General features: G+C 48.2%; 1 protein-coding gene across 1 annotated transcript in view; it reads right to left on the bottom strand.

Moving 5' to 3' along the window:
• DNAH9 (dynein axonemal heavy chain 9) overlaps nt 1-24,575 on the bottom strand; it is a 286,957-nt gene that overhangs the window by 4,687 nt on the left and 257,695 nt on the right. Inside the window, exons 62-67 of the mRNA XM_068976630.1 lie at nt 20,034-20,161; nt 16,782-17,009; nt 14,581-14,772; nt 13,054-13,245; nt 11,316-11,486; nt 6,959-7,141 (exon numbers count right to left, since the gene is read on the bottom strand). Of these exons, the coding sequence (XP_068832731.1) occupies nt 6,959-7,141; nt 11,316-11,486; nt 13,054-13,245; nt 14,581-14,772; nt 16,782-17,009; nt 20,034-20,161 (1,094 nt within the window). The remainder of the gene's footprint in view (nt 1-6,958; nt 7,142-11,315; nt 11,487-13,053; nt 13,246-14,580; nt 14,773-16,781; nt 17,010-20,033; nt 20,162-24,575) is intronic.

Raw genomic sequence — 24,575 nt, 5'->3', positions numbered from 1 at the left:
AATTAAAATTTTCAAGTTTTGAACGGCCAGTACACTGACATAAAGTGCTCTTATAAATAATACACCAAATATATTTGCTTCTCCACCACGGTGCTGTGGGTTCGCTGGAGTCTGGGTGCATCTGTGGAAGTATGTTGTACTTGTGAATGCTGTCGTGAGTCGATGGGAAGGTAAGGTCTCCCACCCTGGGTTCGTCCTACAACATAACCTGACAAAACTGGGTCAGCACTACTGGAAAAACTAGGATGAAAATGTCCCAGTCCTCTGGCACGTCTCTGAGGGCTGTGGCAGACAGACTGGTAGAGATGAACTCAGATGGAGCCCTAGACTCTGCCAGCCACTGTCATTTGCTGGTACAGAGAAGGCCTTTGTTGCCTGGTTATCTCCTCTAGCCAATTCAACCCCTTAACTCTGTGTGACCATGTCTCACACAAAGATGTGCCAACTGCTGAAAACTGAGGTCCTGTAAACCTTCATTTCTCTGATATGTGTTGTAAGAGGAAGTCATGTGCTTAAGAATAAAGTAACTGCAATATTAGGGCAGTGAGACTCTTCTGTAAGACCCTGTAACAGTGGGTCATGTCATCATGTTGTTGTTCAGTTGCTGAGTCACGTCCAACTCTTTGCGACCCCATGGATTGTAGCCTGCCAGGCTCCTTTGTCCATGGGATTTCCCAGGCAAGAATATGGGAGTGGGTTGCCATTTCCTTCTCCAGGGGATCTTCCAGACACAGGGATCAAACCTGCATCTCCTGTGTCTCCAGCATTGGTGGGTGGATTTACCACTGAGCCACCAGTTACCATGGGAAGCCCCCATGTCATTATCCATTTCTCCAAATCCATAGAATGTACAACACCAAGAGTGAATCCTAAGAAAAACCATAGGTGACTCTGAGGATTGTGATGGAAGTGTGGATTTAGCTGTAACTAACAGACCACTCTAGTGGGGATGCTGATGGTGGGGAGGCTGTGCACGGTGGGGGGTGGGCATGGGGGGTGGAGTAAATGGGAACACTCTGTACCTTCTGTTCAATTTTGCTGTGAACCTAAAACTGCTCTAAAAGATAAAGTCATAATAAAAAATATGTACACAATACTTAATTTTTAACACTCTTCAGAAATCTAAGGTCGTTTTGACAGCAGGGAAGTACAAAATGTGTAACTTGGCTTTCTTAAAAATTTCTCACATCTGCTTGTAAGTTATTCTGACAGCGAGTTCGCATTTACTAATTGAACGTGCAAGTGATGGAGCCTTAAGGAAGGTGTGTCATCTCTTAGGTTCTGCTCGTTTGAGAGTGAAACAGGAACAGTTTAGGAAAAGAAGAAGGCATTCATCTGGTGGTTAGGGTTCTGAACTCAGATCTGCTCACGACCTCGAGTGGAAGTAGAAACAACTCATTTCCAGAGGAGGGGTCGAGAAGAACCCAGAGAGTCCTACACTAAGTTAGTGCAGTGTAACTCAAATCCCTTTCTTAGAAGAAGAGAAATAAACCTACAGACTCTGGGACAGCACTTCCTGAAAGGTGTACAAAGAAAATTAGTCTCCTCAGGCATGGCCAGATTGGTAGAGGCTGGGGTTGGGGGCAGGGGTGGGTGCACACAGGAAGTTTCTGGGGCCGAATGATGGGTAAGAAGACTTTCGTGAAGATTCCAGCTACCTACATAGAGAAATCTGCTTCCATCTGTTCACCTCGACATCCTCAAACTCCTCCTGCCTGGGTCACGTGGAACACAGGTTGAATGCTTATCTGCTCATAGGTCAAGAGTCAACAGAAACAAAACGTACAAAGGAAACACTAAATCCTTAAACAGACGCCACACTTTGGGTCCTGTGATTGGCCTGTTCCATGTCTACACTGCAGGGAAACTGGGGAGAACTGAAGACTGGGGGGTACTTCATCACAGTTACAAAGGCTACCTGGATGTGGCCTTAAGCACTTTTTCTTGTCCCTATAGATAAATGTTTTCAGTCTTTCTTTGATATCAGGAGAAGGGGGCAACAGAGGATGATATGATGGTTGCATGGCATCACTGACTCAATGGACATGAGTCTGAGCAAACCCTGGAGATAGAGAAGGACAGGGAAGCCCGGTGTGCTGCAGTCCATGGGGTCACAAAGAGTTGGACATGACTGAACAACAACAAAAATAAAAACATGATTTTCCCTCTAAGCCTTCATCGCTTTAAGTGAGGAAGCTTGTGGAGAGTGCAGAGTCACAGGTTCCAGTCCAAACTGAAAGCCTCTGGATGGCCAGAAAAGGTCCCTTCTTGGGGGTGGGAAGTGACCGGTGCTCTGGGCTCACAGGCATGTAGCCAGTGTCCACACCACGGCATTAGCAACGCCCACACATGCCCTTCTCCAGGGGCTACAGGCTGCCCCCTGACCTAAAGGTCAGCCTTGGTCCTCCCTTCCTTCCCTACGAAGATGGTCTTTGCAACCAGCTGTCATTCGTATGAGATGCAGGGGGTGATGAGACGGGGAGGGAAGATGGGGAATTATGTGGGTTCCACCCCAGCCAGTCTGGGGACAGCAGCTGGTCCATCCATGCACTCTAGCAGGCATGTGGGCCAGGGAAGCTGCCTGCATGGTGGTGACCATCAGTCACTAAATGGCCAGAGCAAGAGCTGAACTATTAAGTCAACATACAATGGACGAAAGTAAAGTGCCAGAGCAGTCCCTTAAGTCGTTGAGCTGGGCTTTAAGTCTGAATATCTTTCACATGTTTAGAAAAACAGAATCTATCAGTCAGGAGGGGCATTAGCCACTGAAGCATAGTTGGGGGAGGGGGTGCAGGGGGCAAGGGGGGAAATGTTTGATGCCATCAAACATCTGGATAATAAAAAACAGCTCCCCAGTCCCAGACACTGGACTGGCCAGGGCTCCATCTAAGACAGCATGACCCAAATGAAATGTAGCACAAGTTACATTGTGTTACATAAGTGTCAGTTACATAACTGACGGTTATACCCATTTGAATGGGTAATTTTACATTTAAAATTCACAAAATTGGGACTTCCCTCCTGGTCCAGTGGTTTAGAATCTGCCTGGCAAAGCAGGGGATGCAGTTTCGATCCCCGCTTGGGGAACTAAGATCCCACATGCCTTGGAGCCACTAACCTTGCATGAGGCAACAAAGGTCCTGTGTGCTGCAACTAAGACTGGATGCAGCCAAATAAGTAAAAAAAAAATTTAAAAATTCAAAATATTACATGTGTGTAACTTTACATTTTATGGTAGCCACCTTAAAAAATTTAAAAGAGGTGAATTTAATTTTCATAATATGTTACTTAATGTAATATATATATGTGTCAAATATTCTAATATACAATCAATATAAAATTATTAATAGGGTATTTCCCCTTTATGTCTCTGAAATCTGGCATCTAACTGACACTTACAGCACATCTGGGTATGGACGCTTCAAGTGCTCACCTGTCATTTGTGGCTACCATCCCGAAGGCATGTGCTTAGTTGCTCAATCATGTCAGATTCTTTGCGACCCCATGGACTGTAGCCTGCCAGACTCCTCTGTCCATGGGGATTCTCCAGGCAAGAATACTGGAGTGGGTTGCCATTCCCATCTCCAGGGGATCTTCCCAGCCCAGGAACCGAACCTGGGTCTCCTGCATTGGCAAGCAGATTCTTTACCATCTGAGCCACCAGAGAAGCTCACTATCCTGGACAGTGCATAAGAATTTAGCTTCTCCTGTGGTTTTCTTACTTACGCAGAGATTTTCTGGGCAAGTTGCCATCAGCAGATTCTTTGAAAGTTATAACCTAGTTGATTGTAGAGGAATGAAGCGATAGTTGACTGTTTCGTACATCAGGCTTTTGTGCGTTTGGTTAATATGAGTCAGTACCTTTGGCCAATCAGCTCTGGTATAGTCACAGGATCTGGCTCTTCACTGTGAAAGGCTGAGAGCCAGATGTCGACTCTTCCCTGAATTCCTCTCTGTGGGAACATGGCTGTGGATGGCAGACCTCTGCATGCTGTGTGCTATGGGGTTCCCACAGTTCTCAGGGGGTTGAGTGCTATGCCTCTCAGTTCAGCTAGTACCTTTTGGGTAGCAAAGGAGTTGCTTTTTTCTTCCTTTTGAAGTTTATCATAATTACTCATCTGAGTGGACTCTCTGCTCCAGCCAAAGCAAGTTAACTCTTAGACCAGGCTTAGGGCTACTCAGCAGATTCTTCTTATCATCAGCTGTCATAATTCTACCCTTCCTCCAAAGCCCCCTGGATGCCACTTCTCCTCCCCCACACTTGTCTCTTTCCTTTTCCTCCCACCTCATTGCAATCAGTCATGCCTGGTACTGTGATCATTTTCTGTGTTTCTTTTCCCGCCAGACTGTCCATCTGGAGAGGAAGGTTCCCATCAGTCTCCACTGCCTCCTCCAGGCTGAAGTGAGAGCCAAGGCTGCCTGTCCACCAGCCTTCTCAAGCTAGACTGGAAGAAAAGAGCAACTCCCTCCCCACCCCCTTCATCCTCACCCAGGCACGCGCTGAAATGCATGACACCAAACCCCAGCAAAAGCTCTTGGAAGAAAAATGAGAGAGTGAATTAGAAGCTGGATGGGTAAACAGACTGCACCAAACTGCATGGATTCAATAAACTAAGATTGCAACAAACCAACTCAAGATAGTTACTAATATCAACCTGCGAATCTCAGGAACCGAGGCACATAAAATGACAGCCAAAGTTCTTATTTACATTTGAGGTTGTTCTGTGAAATTCTGTATTTCCTTTGATACAGGATGCAAGCTGGTGTGTAATTGTAAAACATTATGGAGCAACATCAATCTTCAGCATCTCTTCCCATCCCTCTTTTCTCTTTATTTCCGTCTGTCCACATTGGGGCAGAAGGCAAATTAACAGATTAAAAAAAAAAAAAACCTCACTCAGGTTTCTCAGCCTACTTCACAGTTTCTATGTGACTACATGTGAAGACACTCATGGCTGCGTGTCCTCTGCATGCCTGACGGTGGTCATATAACGGTGGTCATATAACCCGCCAGGCTCCTCTGTACATGGGGATTCTCCAGGCAATTATACTGGAGTGGGTTGCCATGCTCTCCTCCAGGTAGGATGCGAGGGCAGCAGCGTATCACAGCCCTGAATGTTCAGGGCTGGATTGAGCTTCCACCTCCAGCTATGAAACTGGGTTCATCCTTTCCCTCTGCCTGGAGATACAACTCTTTTAATAAGTGTGCCATTGTAAACTGACAGTAGCTGCCTTCCTCAGCTCCTGAATGGCAGCAGGCCCTCCCACTTGCCTGTTGTCCAACTGAATGGTTTGAACAGGGCTTTTCCATTAGGCTTTGTGCTGGGCACTTGATGGAATTTTCTGATGGTGAATGAAGTAGATGTGCTTAATAACTGGTGGTATAAATAACGGATTCTCTCACTGCTCAGAGCTTGTGTAGCATCTTGGACGTTTCACATAACCATGAGGTTGCAAAAGATTAAAATTCTTTCCTTTCCTCTGATCATTGTTGTTGTTCAGTTGCTAAGTCACGTCTGACTCCTTGTGGCCCTGTGGACTGCAGCAAGCCAAGTTTCCCTGTCCTTCACTGTCTCCCAGAGTTTGCTCAAACTCATGTCCATTGAGTCGGCAATGCCATTCAACCATCTACTCCTGTTGCCCCCTTCTCCTCCTGCCCGCAATTTTCCCCAGTATCAGGGTCTTTTCCTATGAGTCGGCTCTTCACATCAGGTGGCCAAAGTATTGGAGCTTCAGCTTCAGCATCAGTCCTTCCAACGAAGGACTTCCCCTGATGTGGCAGTAATAATACAGTAAGTCCCCTACATATGAACCTTCAAGTTGTGAACTTTCAAAGATGCCAGTGTCAGGCATCTATCCACGTCAGGCATGAGTGACATTACAGCTTGCCCTCCATCGCCTATTGCTGGCAACCCTTCAGCTCTACCATCTCCTTCCTTCTCTCCCTCCATCAGTAACTTTTCCTGCCTGTTCACTTGATACCAGCCCTGTGTGCCAGCTGTTGTGCTGGACAACTGTACTTTTCAAGGTACTGTGAGGTAAGATTAAAGATGTTTTATTTTTTGTGTTTGCTTTTATGTATTATTGGTGTGAAAAGTATTATAAACCTATTACAGTACAGGGCTATATAGCCGTTTGTGTTAGTTGGGTACCTAGGCTAACTTTGTTGGGTTTATGAGCCAAGTGGACTTATAAATGCGCTCTTGGAATGGAATTTATTTGTATGTACCTACACTTCTGGGTGCTTGCCACAGGTAGGCACTGTTCTACAACATTCTATGTTGTTATTATTTAGTCACTTAGTCATGTCTGACTCTTTGCAACCAACTCCATGGACAATAGCCTGCCAGGCTCCTCTGTACCTAGGAATTCTCCAGGCAATTATACTGGAGTGGGTTGCCATGCTCTCCTTCAGGTAGGATCTGCCTACCCAGGGATGGAATCGCATCTCCTGCATTAGCAGGGAGATTCCTTATCACTGAGCCACCGGGAAACCCATGCAAATAGATTTATTGAATCCTTTCCAAAGCCCCGTGAGGCAGGACCACTCCTCTTTTACGGGTAAAGGAACTGGGACGGGGCGGGGCTTAAGTCGCTCTGAGGTCACACACTAAGGACGCGGGAGAGCGGGGAGGTGGTCCGGGATGTCTAGACCTGTGTTTCAATGCAGCAGCACAAACACTTCTCCCTCCTGGGAAAGCAATGCCACCCACTTCAGCAGAAGACACTGGGTGTCGACTCCTCTTCTGCCCGGAGCTCAGAGCGCGTGGGCTCTGGGCAGCTTGCCTGTCACGGCTCAGTCCACCTGCCCAGTTTCCGGCTCCGGAGCCTGTCTCAACAACCCCTGCGGCCCGGGCACACTCCGTTTCTAGGAGGGGCACCTTCCTGGGTGGTGAGGCTGCTGTGACTGCTGCGCTCCAGCTCTCCGGAGCCCCGTCCCCAGCCTGGTCTCACCCACCTTTAGGCCAAGGTCCAGCTCCCGCAAGGAGCACTGCATCAGTCTGGTGAGCACGTTCATCCGCTCGCACTCCTGGAGCGTCACGGCCACGTAGGGGGTGCGCTCCTCCGCCCTGGCCATCAGCTCTGGGAGGTTAAACTCTTCTGTCACCCGCTCCAGTATTTCCTCCAGGACCGCCTTGACCTGCCCCAGAACGGGAAACACGTGGTTAGGATGAGGCTCCAGCTTCTCCCTTGAAGGAGGACGTGGCAACCCACTCCAGGGTTCTTGCCTGGAGAATCCCACGGACAGAGGAGCCTGGTGGGCTACAAGTCCATGGGGTCGCCAAAGAGTCAGACATGATGGAGCGACTCACACACACACTGGGAGGCTAAGTCTGCCATTTTGAAGTAGGCCTAGGAGCTCTGTCAGCAGACAAAAAAAATGAGAAAGTACAGGTTTAATAGAATGTGTGGCCGGCAGGGGCAGGGAGGAGGGCGCTGGGGGGTAGAAAGAAGGGGCGAGGGAGCCAGTGCCAGCCCAGAGTCGGGTGAGCTGGTGGCCGTGTGTGCTGAACACCGTTCTGGCTCCTTCATCTCATTCCCCTCTTCTTGTAACAGGGCCGCGTCTCCTTTTGTGAAATTACCTTTTCCCCATGCCCAGCCCTCCCATGACTCAAGTGGGCCAATCAGATGATGTTTTCCAGAAGTGTGAGAATTGAACCTCAAGCCAGGATTCAGGTGCAGAAAGCGGAGGGAAGCACTCTGAAAGGATGGTCCACCTTCTTCCCCAAGGGACCCGGTGTCACTGTGGTTTCTGTTCTTTCTTGGGTGGATTCCTTCGATATGAGCTATTTCTTGTCTGTTTCAGCCAAATTAGTCTCTGTTCTTCACAGAGAACCCTGACGGAGCTAACGCACTGCCATTGTGTATTACCCGTGTGAATTTAAGCAAGTCATTTAGACCTCCATTTTCTCATCTATAAAAATTTCCACAGTGTCTTTCTCCCCCACCAACTCCCAGAGCTGGTGAAGAGATCAAAACCAAAAGAGGTCTGATGAATGTGGCAGCATCTGAAAGCTAGAAAGAACTCTATATATCTACATGATTATTAATATCCACTTTGCCTTGTTTTGTTAACACAACACATTCTCTAGGAAAAGAGCTGATGTTAGAAAAAGGAAAGGTAAAGACTCATTGCCGTCTCACAGATGGGTCTCTGGTGCTGTCACGGCGAAAACTGGGATGGAATTTTAATGGTACCTGGAAGCTGCTGCTGGACCAGAAGACAGATGGCTAAAACTACCTACATCACACCTCTGTCTGCGGAGCTGAATTGGAAGAAACAGCCCTGTATCAGTGAGCTGCCATTTGGACATTATTCACAAAGAAAGGGAAAGACAGTCTGTAGTTAACTGTTTCAAAACCCGGTGAAGGTGGGGACACAGAGTTCTCTCTGTCACTGATCAGGTGGTAGAGGATTTGGAGAGCCAGCCTGAGGAGGGAGCGGACCCACAGACACAAAGAGGACCCTTCAGACGGGAGCAGAGGGTGCCCAGGGGTGCGGTCTACCTCATTTCTGCAAGCAAACGCCTCTGATCATAAATGCTTATCGTGAAAATCTAAATGCTACGTATTTAAATATTTAATCTGACATTAAAAGCAAAATTTCCCTCAAAGGGGGAAAGAAAACCCACTGTGAATTACCTGTCTATAATTTCTGCAGATGTTCTTCAATGCATAGAACTCTATCTATCCATCACCCTCATCCATCCGTCCGTCCGCCGTCCACCCATCCATCACCCACCATCCACCCGCCCACCCGCCTGTCTCCATATTTGCATGTCCGTCACACCTTCCTTCCTGCCTCACTTCTTTCCTCCATCCCTTCCTCTCCCTCCCTCTCCACTTCTTTCTCTGTCAATCACTGGTGGAATCATAACACACATAGCTTTCTCAGCCTGTTGTTTTTGTTTCCTCTGGCTGCTCTTCATGGCCTACAGGCTGTTAGTTTCTCTTCTAGGGAATCAATCCCAGCCCCCCTGCAGTGGAAGATCAGAGTTTTAACCCCTGGACACCAGGGAATTCCCTCAGCTTGCTTTTTTCACCTATGAATAGATCTTGAACACGTTCCCTTGTTAGTACATATGGATTTCCCTTGTGTGTTTTTTTTTTAATAGTATATATTATTTCACTGTTTTGGCATGTGCCAAAATAATTTACTGAGTCCTTTCTCCACTGATGGATATTTGGTTTGCTTGTTTATCATTTCTACTATGATAAACAACTCTGCAATAAAGATATCTGTCATAAAATCTGCGCCCTTTTGAGTGTTTCCGCTCGTTGAAATCCAAGGGATAGAATTATGAGAAACACATATGAACTTTTAAAACTTGAGTGGCTGTTGTCAAATTGTTTTGTAACGTAAACCTGTATAACAGACACGAGTGTGCCTGCTTTCTTATGCTGTCGCTGCTGGATATCCTCAAATTTCACTTAACTTTATTTAGTTACAAGTGATGTTAAGAATATTTTATTATTTTTATTGGCCATTTGTATTATCACATGAATTTATTTTGTGTCCTTTTCCCCCTTTGTCTCTTCTCTCTCCTTCTTTTCCTTTCATAGATTAGAACTCTGTGTATTAGTAAAAATCTGCATACTTCCTGATAGCTGTGTTGCAAATGGGTTCTTCTAGTTTGGCAAGTGATCATAGTTCATTCATCTCTCTGTCTCACACACACACACACACACACACACACACACACACACTGTTTCTTGAAGTGTTTAGAAGAAGGGGATAAGGAAATGACAAGAACTAGAAACTTATTTGAACACTGCCTGAAGAACCCGAAGCCTATTACTTATATAGTCCTGGTCTTTTCATTTTTAAAAAAGCTAGGAACTTTTTAAAATTAATTAATTAATTTTATTTATTTATATTTTGGCTGCGCTGTGTCTGTGTTCCTGCATTCAGGCTTTCCCCAGTTGCAGTGAGTGGAGGCTACTCTTTATTGTGGTGCAGCTAGGAACACTTTTGATACTAGGTGGTTTGAGTTCTGGGCCACATAAGCTTTCTTATCTTCCTTTGCTTCTCGAGTTACACCCTATGCATCAAAAGGTCAAACAGGCTGAGTTGCAGGATTTTGAAAAGCTTTCTCCAAGTAGGTTCACCAGCATCACCATTGCAAGGCTGCGCATTCCTGGGCGTCACCCTAGACCTGAGAATCTTTCCAAAGCTCCCCAGCTCATTCTGAGGCATATTAACATTTGAGTCATTTTAATGACATCAGTCGATACCTTTAAACAAATATCCAGCTCCTTTACTATCAGTCAGTTTGTTTTCCTGAAATCAGTCTGTGGAGCCAAAATGTTTGATAGCTCTGGGTTTCTTAATCCATAATCTTCCAAGTACCAGAGAATCTCTAACTAAGGGAAGCCAGGCAGGACTGCAGAGGGGAGGCGGGGTAAAGGAGAGGGGACCTTTCGAAACTGAGTTGCCTCATCCAGAGAAGCATCACAGGTGAGGTTCACTTTGAGCTCCTTCCTTTTCTGTCCCCTGCTCAGCCCTCATCAGGAACAGAGCTCCCAGGTTGCCTCTGGTCACCCTAAACCCATGCCACAGCCTCCTCTGCTCTTCTGCCCAAGAATTCTCCTCCATCTTCCTTTAGTTTCAGGAAGTGCTATGCTTAATAGCACTTACTTGTATGTTAGGAGGCTCTGGGACTGTCATTCATACAAAGAGACCACATTTTCATATGAAACATGAGTGAGTTCATCAGCATCTAGTTGGCAGAATGAGGGCAGGGTGTTTAAGAACAGCACCCTACCCATCATTACTTAGTTTGCCAAGGAACCATGAGGTCCTTTTCAAGGTCCCCAAACCACAGCTGTTCAGCCCTGCCTTTTCTTCACTTGGGTGGACAAACGGGAATAAAATCTGCCTTGGGGTTAGTGGTTCAGTTGGTACAGAATGTGCCTGCAATGCAGGAGACCCAGGTTTGATCCCTGGGTCAGGAAGATCCCCTGGAGAAGGAAACGGCAACCCACTCCAGTATTCTTGCCTGGACAATCCCCTGGACAGAGGAGCCCGGCAGGCTATAGTCCATGGGGTTGCAAAGAGTTGGACCACTTTCACTTTTTGGGTGGATGAGCGGAGCACCGACACACCGAAAGTGGGTACCTCCTATTAGGTAACTTGCGGGCCCGCCGGGTCACCTGACGGGGTGGGGCCCTCGGAAAGGAATGCTGGACCATTCGTGGAAGCGGAAGATGCGCGCCCTGCGGTCTGCACTGTGCACCCATCGAGGCCCCCGGGAGCAGCGCCGCCCTGGGCAGTACTAGGCCCCCAGAATATCCTGGGCAAGCCCTCCATGTACCTTTTCTTCTCTCACAGCCCCGGCTCCTTCTCCAGCCTGGCTGTCCCGGGGCTGCAGCTCCAGCACCGTGCGAAAGAGCTTCTCCGAAGTCTGGGTCAGGACACCAATCTCAGCATTCGGGTGGAGGCCATAGAGGTAGGGCGACTCTGGGGGCAACTGGGCATCGATGTACTGAAAGTCAAGGGCAAGCTCACTTGAAAACCAGCCAGACGTATCTCCCCTCTCTCACCTGACCTGTCCTCTGCAGGGCAGTCAGTGGGTCAGAGCAAGGCCCATCTAGAGCGAAGTGGTACCTCCTAGGTGGCTCAGTGGTTGGTGAAGAATCTGCCTGCAATCCAGGAGACTCGGGTGTGATCCCTGGGTCGGGATCAAAGGACATGGCAACCCACTCCAGTATTCTTGCCTGGGAAATCCCATGGACAGAGGAGCCTGGTGGACTATGGTCCATGGGGTCGCAAGAGTCAGGCGTGACTGAGCACGCAACAGCAACAGAGTAGAGTCTAAGTGACAGATGGCTCATTACTTAAAGGCAAATCCGCGTGTTTATTTTCGCATTTCTTCCAGCACCCAGTACCTGCTCCTGGACTCTTGGTAGGTGCCCTATAACCGTCTGTTAGCTGACAGATTACAGAGAGGGAAGCCTGCAAACCACCATATCCTCCAACACCTTCTCCAGCCTCTGGTCAAGTTGTTCCATCGACCGACAGACAGTAGGGGATGCTCTTGTACTACTTTCTTGGCTAAAGCTTGTTTATTTAAAAAATTCCCTTTATTTACTTTCAAGAGTCTTATTGTTTTTAATTTCTTCTCATAGACTTAGTTTTCTGGATTGAGTGACTTTTATGACTTATATTCTTAAACTTTAGAAATTAAAAATTTGTGTAAAGCTTGTAGTTAATGTTCCTATGACGACTGTTTCCCTTAAATTTGTTATTCAAGAGTTCTTTTGGGAATCTTAAAAGTCAAGCTACAAACGAGTTCTTTTTGTTTGTTCTAACTGACTGTTAATACATTTTCATGGTGGGCTAAATAGGCAAAGATGCACACCTTAAAAATAACTGAAGTAAAGTGAAATGACCCTGATGCTGGGGAAGGTTGAAGGCAGGAGGAGAAGGGGATGACAGGGTATGAGATGGTTGGATGGCATCACTGACTTGATCTCCAGGAGTTGGTGTTGGACAGGGAAGCCTGGTGTGCTGCAGTGCATGGGAATCGCAAAGAGGCGGACACAACTGAGCAACTGAACTGAAGTGGACTGAACAGTAAAATGAAAACCCACAGTGCCAGTATGAAAAAGCTCCACGAGACTGTTCTCTTGGTGTGTATGTATGTGCCTCTGAGAACAGGAGGGGTGAGTGGTCTGCCCACAAAACCGTGTCCCTCTGAAGTATTCTGAACCACTAATAGAAACTTAACCCAAAAGTTGGCTAAGTTCTTACCTGAATTTTTGCTCCTAATGGTTTTGTCAATATGCTGAATGAAAACAATCAAGTAAATGCCCGAGATGTTGTTTGTAGAAAAGAGCAACAAATAGAATTATTGAACCAAACGTCAAGAATAAAAAGATCTCTGAAAGTTCAATTTTGTCATTAATTGGAGGCTAGAAATCCTATAGGAGCCCTCAAATTGAGCAGGCTGAGAGAACACTGCATGTGAGCTCTTTCACCATCCTCCCCTGGCCCTGCCCAGGCGTCTCCAGGCCTCCTGGGCTGCACAGAAGGGAGACCCAGGTCCCTACCTGGTGGTAGGCATTGTAGTCCAAGTTGCCCGGCAGTGGGAACCCTGGGGCCAGGAGCAGCTCTCCCTCTAGCATCTCTGGTTTGATGAACTCCTCCAGGTAGGTTCTGCAGAGTCTCCGGTCCCAGTCATCGGTGATGTGGCCCCCGTACATGATCTCACCGAAGAGGTACCGCAGGTCATCGTAAGGGACCTGAGAGACAGCAAGGGAGGAAGCCCTGCACGCCGGCCTCAGGCCGACCCAATGTGAGCCACAAGATGTGGTGGTCTGGAGATTAGGAGCAATGTCTTTTTAAAAAAATCTTTTTGACAGAACTGCACTGCACGTGGACAGAACTGCACAATCCCGACCAAGGACTGAACCCGTCCCCCCTGCATTGGAAGCATGGAGTCTTAACCACGGACCACCAGAGAAGTCCCAGGAGCAGTGCCTTATTCATCCACGTTTCCCCGATACCCAGCAAGGTCGAGCACCTCTGGGAGCGAGCACTTCTGGGAGCTCATTAAACGAGGGAAGAGTTAGATCAAAGGGTGAGAAGAGGTAAGACACAGGCACTCTTGCACACATGCCTGCCCTCGTTCACCATCATTAACCGTGGCGGTGAAGTCAGGCTCTACCTACGGGTCCTTTAAACCTGCCAAGGTCAAGTAGAGGGGAGCAAAGACGTGGGTACTTTTCTCATTCCCTGCCATTAATTAGCTTATCGATTAATCGTCTCCTTGGAAAGTTCAGAGTGAATGAAACACAGCACAGAAGTTCATGGGTGTTAGTGTTAGGCAGGAAAGCCACTTGGGAGCCTGGGTCCTCGTGGCAGGTGAAGGGATGGTGTGTTCTGTGGTGGACTTCCCAGGACCCTGGAGTCAGAGCCAGAGGCATAGCTTCTGGGCCTGATTCTCTGTCCCCAAAGAAAGAGGGAGAGGCCTTGCAGAGGCTGTGTTTGGTCTTCCCTAAACTGAAGAGCGTGGATCATCCGTGCCAGTGTTTCATAAAATGGAGCCATCAGGTGGGATAAAGGAGGCGAGGTGAAGGAAGAAGGAAGAATTTGGCTTCTCCAACTTCAGCAAGACCGTGCTTCAGACCGTGCTTCTGCAAGGAGCTGTGTGCACTACCACGGGAAGCTCTCTGTCTTTGGTGAATTGAACTGGTAGCTTGTAGCAGATGAGGGTGGGTCTCTTTCTGCCGACCACCACCCCCAGCAATGCTGGGAGTACACAGGGTGGTCTGGCGGGGGGCAGGCCTGGGACAGACACCCATGGGACTGACTGACACCAAGCATGAGTCACTGTTAATAGTTTGGTTTTCTGAGCTTTCTTACTACTCTTACCACACCCCTCTTCCATCATGGTACTTCCTCCTCGGCCTCACACTGCTCTTGGGGTTGACCCTGCAGTAAACCTGCACTTCCTCACGCCCCTGGGGGACTGTAGACCTGCCCCAGTGAGCACACCCCATCTCCCCATGCTGATGCCCCATCATCTTTCTCAGAGGCACCTTCCTGACCTGCCCCTGTGCTGGCTGGAGCCGTACCTTGGCGTTGGCCTCCAGGAAGTTGTAGAGCACGTTCACGGAGATGGTGAGGTCCCCGGTGTTGAAGGGGTAGGAGCGATTCCACCCCTGGGGCCCAAACTTCCGTCTTTCTGCCACCACAGCATGAAAGTAACAAAGCGCAAAGAGGATGCTCTTAAACTCTGTCTCCCGGGAACACATCTCCAGGGTGTCCTGGAAGGAGATGATGCTCAGTGTCAGAGCAGAGCAGCTGTGCCATAGGGCAGGTGGTGTGGAGGTGTGGAGATTTGGGTGGCAGCAGGACTTGGGTTGGGAAAAGGCAATGGCACCGCACTCCATGGGGTCGCACAGAGTCGAACACGACTGCAGCGACTTAGCAGCAGCAGCAGGACTTGGTTGCGCTTCAGACAGGCATATAGTCAGCTTTGAGAGGACCTTGCAAACGGGCTGAGCTTTAGTTTAGATTCAGCCTATAACAGAACTTGTTTACAGTTGCAGTTTGCACACATGGACATGCTAACAAGGCTCCCAAGTGTAGCCAACAGAGAAAAGGGTAGGGGGCCACAGAAGTGTTACATTTGTCCTGTTGACAGCACTCGGCGCTGGGGTGTGGGTGGGGACAGCCACAGCATCATCTCTGACTCCCCTCCTTCCCGTCATGCTTCCTTGACCATCATGGAATCTTAGTAGGTGTAATTTTTGCCTGTGTGACTGACGACCCCACGGCTCATCTGCTGAGGGAACTGCCGAAGCAGAGGACGGTGGGAATCGGAGCCACAAGACACAGAGGGGTGCCCTGCCCTTTACATCCTAATGGATATGTGGCTGTAGAAGCAAGACCCCTGAGAGGTCCTGGCTGCAGCGCAGAAGGCAGGGGAAATGGTCTGACTCATGAAGAGAGGATGAAAGATGGGAAGATGGAAGAAAAGAAGCAAGAGAGAGTCCAGAGGAAGTCAGTGGAATTGTTCTTAGATGTTAATGGGCATGGGGATGATGGTGGGGAGGGAGAAACCTGCATTGAGAAGGGCTGTTAGGACTCGAACCCTGGATTCTTTGAAAGTAAATGCGTCCTCTGAGTGAGCTCCTCTGTTCAGGACGGAGCAAGATGCTGCAGCTAGACCCCGAAAGGCACTTAGAAAGCTCACACAACTGGACTGGGTTCAGTCCTGGCATTTCTTCTAGGAGGTGGACCTTAGACTTTGCTTACAACAACGAGGGGAAGCAGAGAAGACTGCAGAGATTAAGCTGCTGGTAGGTCTGATTTTTTCCCCAGTGAACCCACGACACAGTTTCTCTCTCTGGTCCCTTGATTGGGCACCACGCTTGCCATGAAGATATGGATGTGAAAGGTCAGAGATGATACAGGAAACAAAGTCACTGCTTCGTGCAAGCAGGAACTTATTATAATAATGGCTTTTTGGACAGAGCTGTTCGCTGCAGACGTGTAGGGAGCTTCCTTTGTTACCTCTGTCACACGTGGAAAATCGAGTCCTGCTGAAAAATGCCTTTAAGCACAAAGACGAGAAGCCACACTTGTGAAGCTAGTTGATAGTGGGTTTGCTCAAATGAAAGTCAGAATGAAATGATCATCTCCAAACAGCACAGCGGTCAGGGAAGAGGGGATGAAAAGACCCAGTTCTGCGATTTGTCCCAAAAACAGTGAAAATAAGGCCCTGGAGGAACAGAGCAAATCCTAGAGGGTCTTAAGCAGGCCACTGCTCCTGGGCATTTGCAAATGCAGAACGGAGCAATTGACACTCTTGTGAGCAATGAAGAGACTCCTGAATCTGTCCCTGTTCCTTCAAATGACCTACTGCAGAGGCTGGTAAAGTCCCAAACATCAGCTGTTGTGTATCCTTCCGCAGCAGAACCAGGACAAGCCAGCATCTCTTGGGATATACTTCCCAGTTGCTTGATAACCAAGACTGGACGTTGGGCTTGCACAGGGGTAAGCCCAAAGACAAGGGCCCCTGGGGAGGCTGACAAGATGATACTAAACCTACCGAGGCATAGTTTTATCATCGTAATAATTAGGAGCTATACCACTGAAGCAGCTGCTGCCCCTTCCCTGTCTCTGCTCAGGACCCTGAGGGCAGGTGAGCAGGGCATGCCCTGCCACTGACTCCTGCAAGAGAGTGGGTTCTTCTCCTGCCCTGGGTGGGGGGGAGGGGTCTGCTCTTTGCGAGGCGAGGTGCCCTGCTCCCCTCCCTCCAGGGCCCTACCTGAGTGAAGTTGTCCAGGGCCTTGTGCAGGTTGGCGTGCATGCCCGCGGGTGGCTCGCTGGTGATCTTGATGGCGTTCTCCAGGAGGCCCTGGGGGACGATGTGGCTCGCGGGCGAGGGTGCGGGCTCCGCGCTCATGAAGACCCTGAACTCTGCGTGGCTGTTCTCACTGTGCGCCTCCAGCTTCTTCTCCAGGGCGCCGAGCCACTTGGCCACCAGGTGGATGTTCTGGTGGGAAGGAAGGAGCCCCCCGCCCCATGCAAGCCTCTGCTTAAATGGTGATCAGGAAGGAGGATTGGGGTTGGGGGGGGGTACCTGGCCTTTGCTTCAAACAAATCACATCCTAGCAAGACTCTTGGGGTTCTCAGTAATGAGGACCCCTTTTTCCTGCCATTCAAACTATCCTTCCATGTCCTAAGGATCTCAAGCTTGACCTTGAGGCTTTGGAATCCCCTTGTTCGGATGACTTGTTGAAACAAAGGTCCTTGGGTCCCACCTCAGAGTGGCTGGTCCATGGAGGGGCCTGAGTGCTTATACTTCTAACAAGTCCTTAGGTGATGCTGCTGCTCCCGATCTGGGGCGGGGGGGTCACACTTGAAGTGTCTCACGCATGGTTACCTTCCAACTTCAGATCCCCACTGCCGACACCTGGATTTTTTTGAACCTCTGACACTCAAATGTGGGGCCCATGGACCAGTGATGTTACCATTACCTGGAAGCCAGTTAGAAATGCTGACTCAGACTTACTGGATTCGTGCATTTTAATAAGATTTTCCAGTGATGTGTCTGCATGTTCAGACTTGAAAAGCATGCATTTAAACTTCTAGCTAGCTCTCCTTTCTCCTCCTCCCTCTCCAAATCATTCTGCTAATTGTTGTCAAACTTATCTTCCTAAAACACACTGGGACGTTGCGGCTCTCATAGAGGGAAGGCTCCTCGTCCACGCCCAAGCCCCTCTGGTCTTTGAGCCTGTCTCCTTCTCCCTGAGATTCCTATCTGTCAAACTGTCTATGTGAAACGACATTAATTTCTTAGCACCACCTTGTAGCATGCACTTTTCACTCTAGCAAGGATAGTCACTTTGCTTCATTGCAATATGTTTCATTATGATGGACAGATAAAAGCTCCTTGATAAATATTTGAGGAAGCCTGCTTGCAGAGCTTTAAATACGTAGGTCGGCACAGAACATAGTGCCGAGGCCACAGCCATCTGGTCTACTTTCTCTTCTATGAAAAGAGAAATGACAGTAATATATACCATACTTATTTCCCAGGGTTGCTGCAAATAACTGAAGGTAATGGATTTGAGAGGGCTTTGTATCCTGTGAAATGCTATGCAGGAGTTAGTAGTGGATGCTGAAATGAAAATTTGTTAGAGGAAAGAGTTCCATCGTCATCACTCTATCAGAGCAGAGAGGTTGGTGGCTGATTAGAGAGCCGGGGCTCCATGAGCCAGGCAGCACCGCCACTCCCCAGTGAGAAACTCTGCTGCTGCGTCAGGTTTGATCTTGGAGATGTCTCAGAAACCACATCGGGACAAGATGTGACAGTCCCGGGCAGCAGATAGGTACGGCTCGTTGTCTCTGGAGGGGGCTGGCTTCCTGAAGGTGCTAGTGCCCAGGGTGAAGTGAAGTAAAAAAGTTAGTTGCTCAGTTGTGTCCGACTCTTTGTGACCCCATGGACTGTAGCCTGCCAGGCTTCTCTGTCCATGGCGATTCTCCAGGCAAGAATACTGGAGTGGGTTGCCATGCCCTCCTCCAGGGAGTCTTTCTGACCCAGGGATCGAACCTGGGTCTCCTGCATTGCAGGTAAAGATGGATTCTTTACCATCTGAGCCATCAGGGAAAACCTAGTGGCCAGAACGGGGTCGCTTTGACAGATGAGCCTGAGACAACTGGGGAGGTCACACCCTCCCATCACTGAGCTGATCCAGTGGGAGGAGGCAGGGACCCTGCTGTCATTCTCTTTCCTCCTTAAGGTCCCACTGTTTCTGGAAAAAGAGTCCTAGGGAACAACAGGTTCTTCTGCTGCTAGGCTCAAACAAATAGTGGGATAATGAAGCCCCAACAGCATGAAGTGTTCACTGAGTCATCAGGAGAGAGGAAGTTCTGGGTAATCAAAGTCAGAGGGGAGGGGAGGGACTGGCTTTTCCATTTGATTCTCTCCTCCGTTGCTTTCTTCACTGATTCTTTTACCCAACAGGCTCTGGTTGAGTGTCTACTGTGTTCACGGTAGCGTGAAAGTAGTGAAAGTGTTTGTCTCTCAGTTGTGTCTGATTCTTTGGGACCCCATGGACTGTAGCCTGCCAGGCTCCTATGTCCATGGAAGTCTCCAGGCAAGAATACTGGAGTGGGTTACCATGTCCTCCTCCAGGGGATCTTCCCGACCCAGGGATCGAACTTGGGTCTCCTGCATTGCAAGCAGATTCTTTACATCTGAGCCAGCATCTGAGAGAAGTAGTGTGCTGGGTGCCAAAGGTAGATGGGGATGTCTCTTTCCCTAAAAAGATGCCGTGGAGGACACAGGCATATGGTAACCTGTTCTACAGAGCTGTGGATGCGCTCATAGAGGTGGCTGCAGGGTGCTACGGGAGGAGAGAGGAGTCCACCGCGTGCTCTGCCACAGCCCCAGCACCCATGCAAGGTGCATGAACAGGAATGAGGACAGGCCACGACAGAAGAAGGGCAGCCTTTACTTCCTGTGTTTGTTGTTGTTGTGAAGTTGCTCAGTCGTGTCCGACTCTTTGCAACCCCACGGACTGTAGCCTGCCAGGCTCCTCCTTCCATGGGATTTTCCAGGCAAGAATACTGGAGTGGGTTGCCATTTCCTTCTCCAGAGAATCTTCCTGACCCAGGGATCGAACCTGGGTCTCCCGCTTTGTAGGCAGACGCTTTTACCGTCTGAGCCAACAGGGAAGGAAGTCTCCTGTGTTTAATGAAACAACAGTAGGTATTCCAGACTCCAGATGCCAACATGAGCTCTCAATGAAGAGGCTGAGTTCTGGTTGTGCGTGTAGCATTCTAGTCATGAATGTGATGAAGAACATGGGCCGTGTGACCCAGAGGAAAGGTGGAGCGGAGGAGTTCTGTGGAAGGCATGGGAAGAGATCAGCAGCCGGAAAAATCCAGCTGAAAGCCAGCATCTTGAGAAGATTAGGAAGTCAGGGGAGGAGGGTGTGGAAGGAAAGGTAGCCCCGGAGGTCCACACAAGGATGGGTCAAGAATGAGCCCCATCAGGGCAGAGTGGGCATACCTGCAAAATAACCCAGTGGCCTTTCTTGGCAGCCAGGTCCAGTGCGGCCTCAGCCACAACCTCCTGTCCTTGCCCCAAAGACACATTGTGGAAGTTCCGGTTGTTGAAGGTGTATCCGAGTTTTTTGCCTGAAAGGAGCATGGAGTGGTCATTAGCACCTCTTATGTCACTGAGTCTTCATCCCCACACAGCACCCCCATCGCCAGCGGCCAGGAGCGCGACACCCCAACCTCACGCACAGACCCTTTCCTTCCCAGGGTGGGGTTGCTACATCTTCCAACGTTTTGTTCCCAAATAAAAGGAAGCACACTTGTCGAGACAAAGAAACTTCTCCCCTCCCTCTTCACTGAATCCCTGCCAACTAAATATTGGCAGTTGCCATCTGCTTCTGCAAGGCCACTGTAGTTGCTGACCTTCCAAACTCCCTGAAAGGAGTTCAGGGTGGAGATCAGGAAGGGTGTGCTCTGTCCTCTGGGAAAAACTGGCACAACAGACGTTCACATAGTTAGATATTTCCAGGAGATTTTATGAGCCCAAATTCTTGAATCTCCTCAGATCTGGAAAAGCACTGAAATCATTAGCGGAGACATCACTCCTCGTGACCAGCATCCAGCCTCAGCCAACTGTGTGCTTGGCTGCACGCACCTCACTAAAACCATGTAAGACGCTGACCTCCTTCCCTCACCTCTTTGGAGCAGCTCCTCAGAGCTCTCTGAGAGGCTGTGTCCCAGGCTCTAGGCCTCACTTTGCCCCAAATGAGACTCAACTCACAACTCTCACGTTGTACTTTTTCAAATTTCAGTTAACACCCTCAAGAGTGGACAGACATGCTGCTCCATTTTGTGCAGCCTCCACTTCAAGACCAGGCATTGGGCCACCGTCCTAGAGTGAAAAGGCTCAAAGAGTAGCAAGTGTGTGGGTATAGATGGGTCTAGCTTGCTTGGCCCCCTGATGTATATTAATAATAATACATATTTTCCCTGGACACCTACTGGGAGGTGTGGCCCCAAGGGGCAGGACTCAGGTGGTTTTAGCTTCCTGTACTTTAGTCCATAGGAGCCTCCTCCTTGTTATTCCCGCCACATAGAACATTTACTCTCGTCATCTTGCGTGAATCAGAGTGAAGAGGGGCATGCCAAGGAAGGGCCTGGCTGTGTGGGTGTGAATGTTGTGCATCTCAGTGTTGGGAGTGGAGTAAGGGAACAGCCACAGGAACACACATGTCACAACCGTGTCACTGGAGCAAGGCGAATGCTCAAGAGTTGCTCTGCACCAAGCTGAGCCCCCTGTGCTAACAGCAACTTCCTACTAGCTATCTATTTTGTACATGGTAGTATATATATGTCAATGCTATGATGACCTGGAGGGGTGGGATGGGGGAGTGTGAGGGAGGCTCAGGAGGGAGGGGATATATGTATACTTATGGCTGATTCTCCCTGTTGTAAGGCAGAAACCAGCACAACATTGTAAAGCAATTATCCTCTGATTTTAAAAAAGGCAATGGAAAAATAAATAATTCTGTAATGTGACAGAGGTGTTAGCTAATGCTGCGGTGATAATCATGTTGCAATACATGTTACAAAACATGGTGTACATCTGAAACTTACACAATATTCTATGTCAATTATATCGCAATTAAAATATGAAAATCAATGAAAAAGAGTTGCTCTGCAAGTCTGAGAAAGACTTCACACAAAGAAATAACCTTACTAAAGAACACCAATTCTGCTTGAATACTAGCTATTCAACAATCCAATAAAGTTTAGAGAAAGTACGCAGTATTCTTTAGACAAAGGATCACAAAAGTGTGCAGTACCATGAAGGAGTTGTTGGGCAATTTTTCTCAGAAGGTAAGGAACATGAGAGAGAAGAGGATACATTTTAAAAAGAAAAAGATAAAAGTCTGTACTTAAATTTAGTCTCAGGGGAACTAAAACTGAAGATGCAATTTGATATTTCTGCAAAAATATTTAAAGAACGCTGTCAATATTGAAAGCGTCTTTAAAGCACTAAAAAAGAAGTATGGAGTCTTCTTAAACTGTATAGGCAAAACTGGATGAGGACTTTTCGTACTGAGGAATGTTATTAAAGATTTAACAGAGATGAACCCAAGAAACACCCTTATTAAACTCTACAAATCCTAGCTGGCAATGGATTTGGTGTCAGCTTTAGAACTGGGAATATAAACAGTGGATCCAAAGAAAATACTAGGATAAGGGTGCTGGACTGTTAGATAGTCTCGGTGACATTTCTGCTCACAAAAGAGCCTATTTCGTTTCTTTATTCACAAAGGATAAGGGGGGGGGGAGGGCTTAGGTTTAGATTATTTTGAATACTGCCTGCTATGACTGCCAGCCCTCCCCTCCCCACCCCTCACCTTTAGCTCATCTTTCCCTTTCTGATCTTCCTTCCAGTGCTCCTTGTGGTGGGGTCACCAGGAACCGAGTCCCACTGTAAACCTTCTTGACCGTGCTGGCAGCTGAGTTTCCTCGAACGCCAGTCTCTGAGGACACGACAACTTCTGTGGCCCTGTCCCTCGCTCCACACAGCCCCGGGGCTGGGAGGAAGGTGAACGTTTTTCTAGCCTTCTCGTAGAACTTGCAGGCTATTTTTTCTCCACTCTTGTAGAAAAACCCTTTCTCATCTAAAGCACATGCATCGATTATATTACCTACTAACTTGTATGTTTTCTGCCTTCTATCAACTTCCCAGAGAGAGTCACTTTTATTAGGGCTTTGGAACTTGGTTTAAAATCTTCCATCTTTTCTTGCTTCATCGTTAACTTGGTGAACTTTGCTGTCACTCTGGATGACTCGGTCGACACCCAGCCTCACGTTTCCTTACCTTCAAAGAACTTCATTCCATTTCTCCTACCCACTTTCAGAGGCTGCACCAAGGACTTTATCACTAGGAATGATCCTGTGTCTCATATATAATTCTTTCATATTTATTCACAATGATAATGTCCTGCTCTTCAGATTGTTTAATCTTTTTAAAAAATTATTTTAAAACATTTATTTATTTGTTCGTTTTTAGCTGTGCTGGGCCTTTGCGGTGGTGTTCCGGCTTCTCACTGAGGTGGCTTCTCTTGTTGCAGAGCACAGGATCTAGGCATGCGGGCTCAGTAGTTGTGGCACGAGGGTAGTTGCTCAGCAGTTGCTCCTCGGCACGTGGAAACCCAGACTAGGGATCGAGCCTGTGTCCCCTGCACTGGCAGGCAGATTCTTAACCAGTGGACCACCAGGGAGGCCCCAGACTGTTTACCCTATTAGTCCCGCTCATATGATTCTACGTCAGTAAAACGCCCAGTGCGTTGGCTCCTCTGTTTATCCCAACCTTCATCTTTACCTCCTTGTTATTTTTAATATGGATCCAATAATCCTTCATTTGAGCCATGATCTTATAAGACTCTTAACTCTTGTCCATTCTACATCTGCATCACCCAAATTTTGTAAACCCGTAACCTTGGCCAGTGACAGTTCATGAGGTTTTAGAGAGCTGGACATGACTGAGCAATTGATGCTTTTGAACTATGGTGTTGGAGAAGACTCTTGAGAGTCCCTTGGACTGCAAGGAGATCAGACCAGTCAATATTAAAGGAAATCAGTCCTGTATACTCATTGGAAGGACTGATGCTGAAGCTGAAGCTCCAATATTTTGGCAACCTGATGTGAAGAACTGATTCCTTAGAAAAGACCCTGATTCTGGAAAAGATTGAAGGCAGGAGAAGGGGACAACTGAGGATGAGATGGTTGGATGGTGTCACCGATTTGATGGACATGAGTTTGAGCAAGCTCTGGGAGGTGGTGATGGACAGGGAAGACTGGCATGCTACAGTCCCTGGGGTCACAAAGAGTTGGACATGACTGATCGACTGAACTGAACTGAGAGACTAGACACATATGCATACACGTGCAATCCTGCACAAACCTGAGCATTAATACAAGAGAAAAATAACACACCGGGTGAACTGGGGCCACAGCAAGTCGACAATTCTCAATCTCAGGAGACTGTTTGGTAATCTTTCCACATGTCCAGAAGTTGCTACCTTGCCCATCCCCCTCTTCCTTTAAGCTTCCTAAGGGTGGTAAAGGGGGACTTCCCTGGCAGTCCAGTGGTTAAGACTCCATGCTTCCACTGTAGAGGCCGAGGGTTCAGTCCCTGGCTGGGGAAACAAGATTCTGCATGCTGCATTGTGTGGCAAAGTAAATTAAAAAATACATGTAAAAAAAAAAAAGCTTTTTTTTTAAGAAAGTTTTAAAAATAAATAAATAAACTTCCTAATGGAGCCCCCCACTTCTTATGCTCAGCACTTGGCTCCACTCTCTGCTGCTCCCCCAGCTGGAGAAGACATCTGCCATCTGGTAGAACACCTTCTATTACTGCCGTTGTATCCGACACTGTCCACATCCCTGTTCCATTCCCCTCCATAGCGCCCCCAATGGAAGAGGTGCCCCCCACTCCTCTAGTATAAGAACAGACAGAGGACTGCCTCTCCACACAGAAGCAACACTCTGCTGATCTTGAAGCTGCTCTGTAGAG

Source organism: Capricornis sumatraensis, chromosome 8 (genome assembly GCF_032405125.1).
Source record: "Capricornis sumatraensis isolate serow.1 chromosome 8, serow.2, whole genome shotgun sequence".
NCBI classification, from domain to species: Eukaryota; Metazoa; Chordata; class Mammalia; order Artiodactyla; family Bovidae; genus Capricornis; species Capricornis sumatraensis.
The sequence above is the reverse complement of the archived record's forward strand: the minus strand, read 5'-3'. Positions and strand labels throughout refer to the sequence as shown.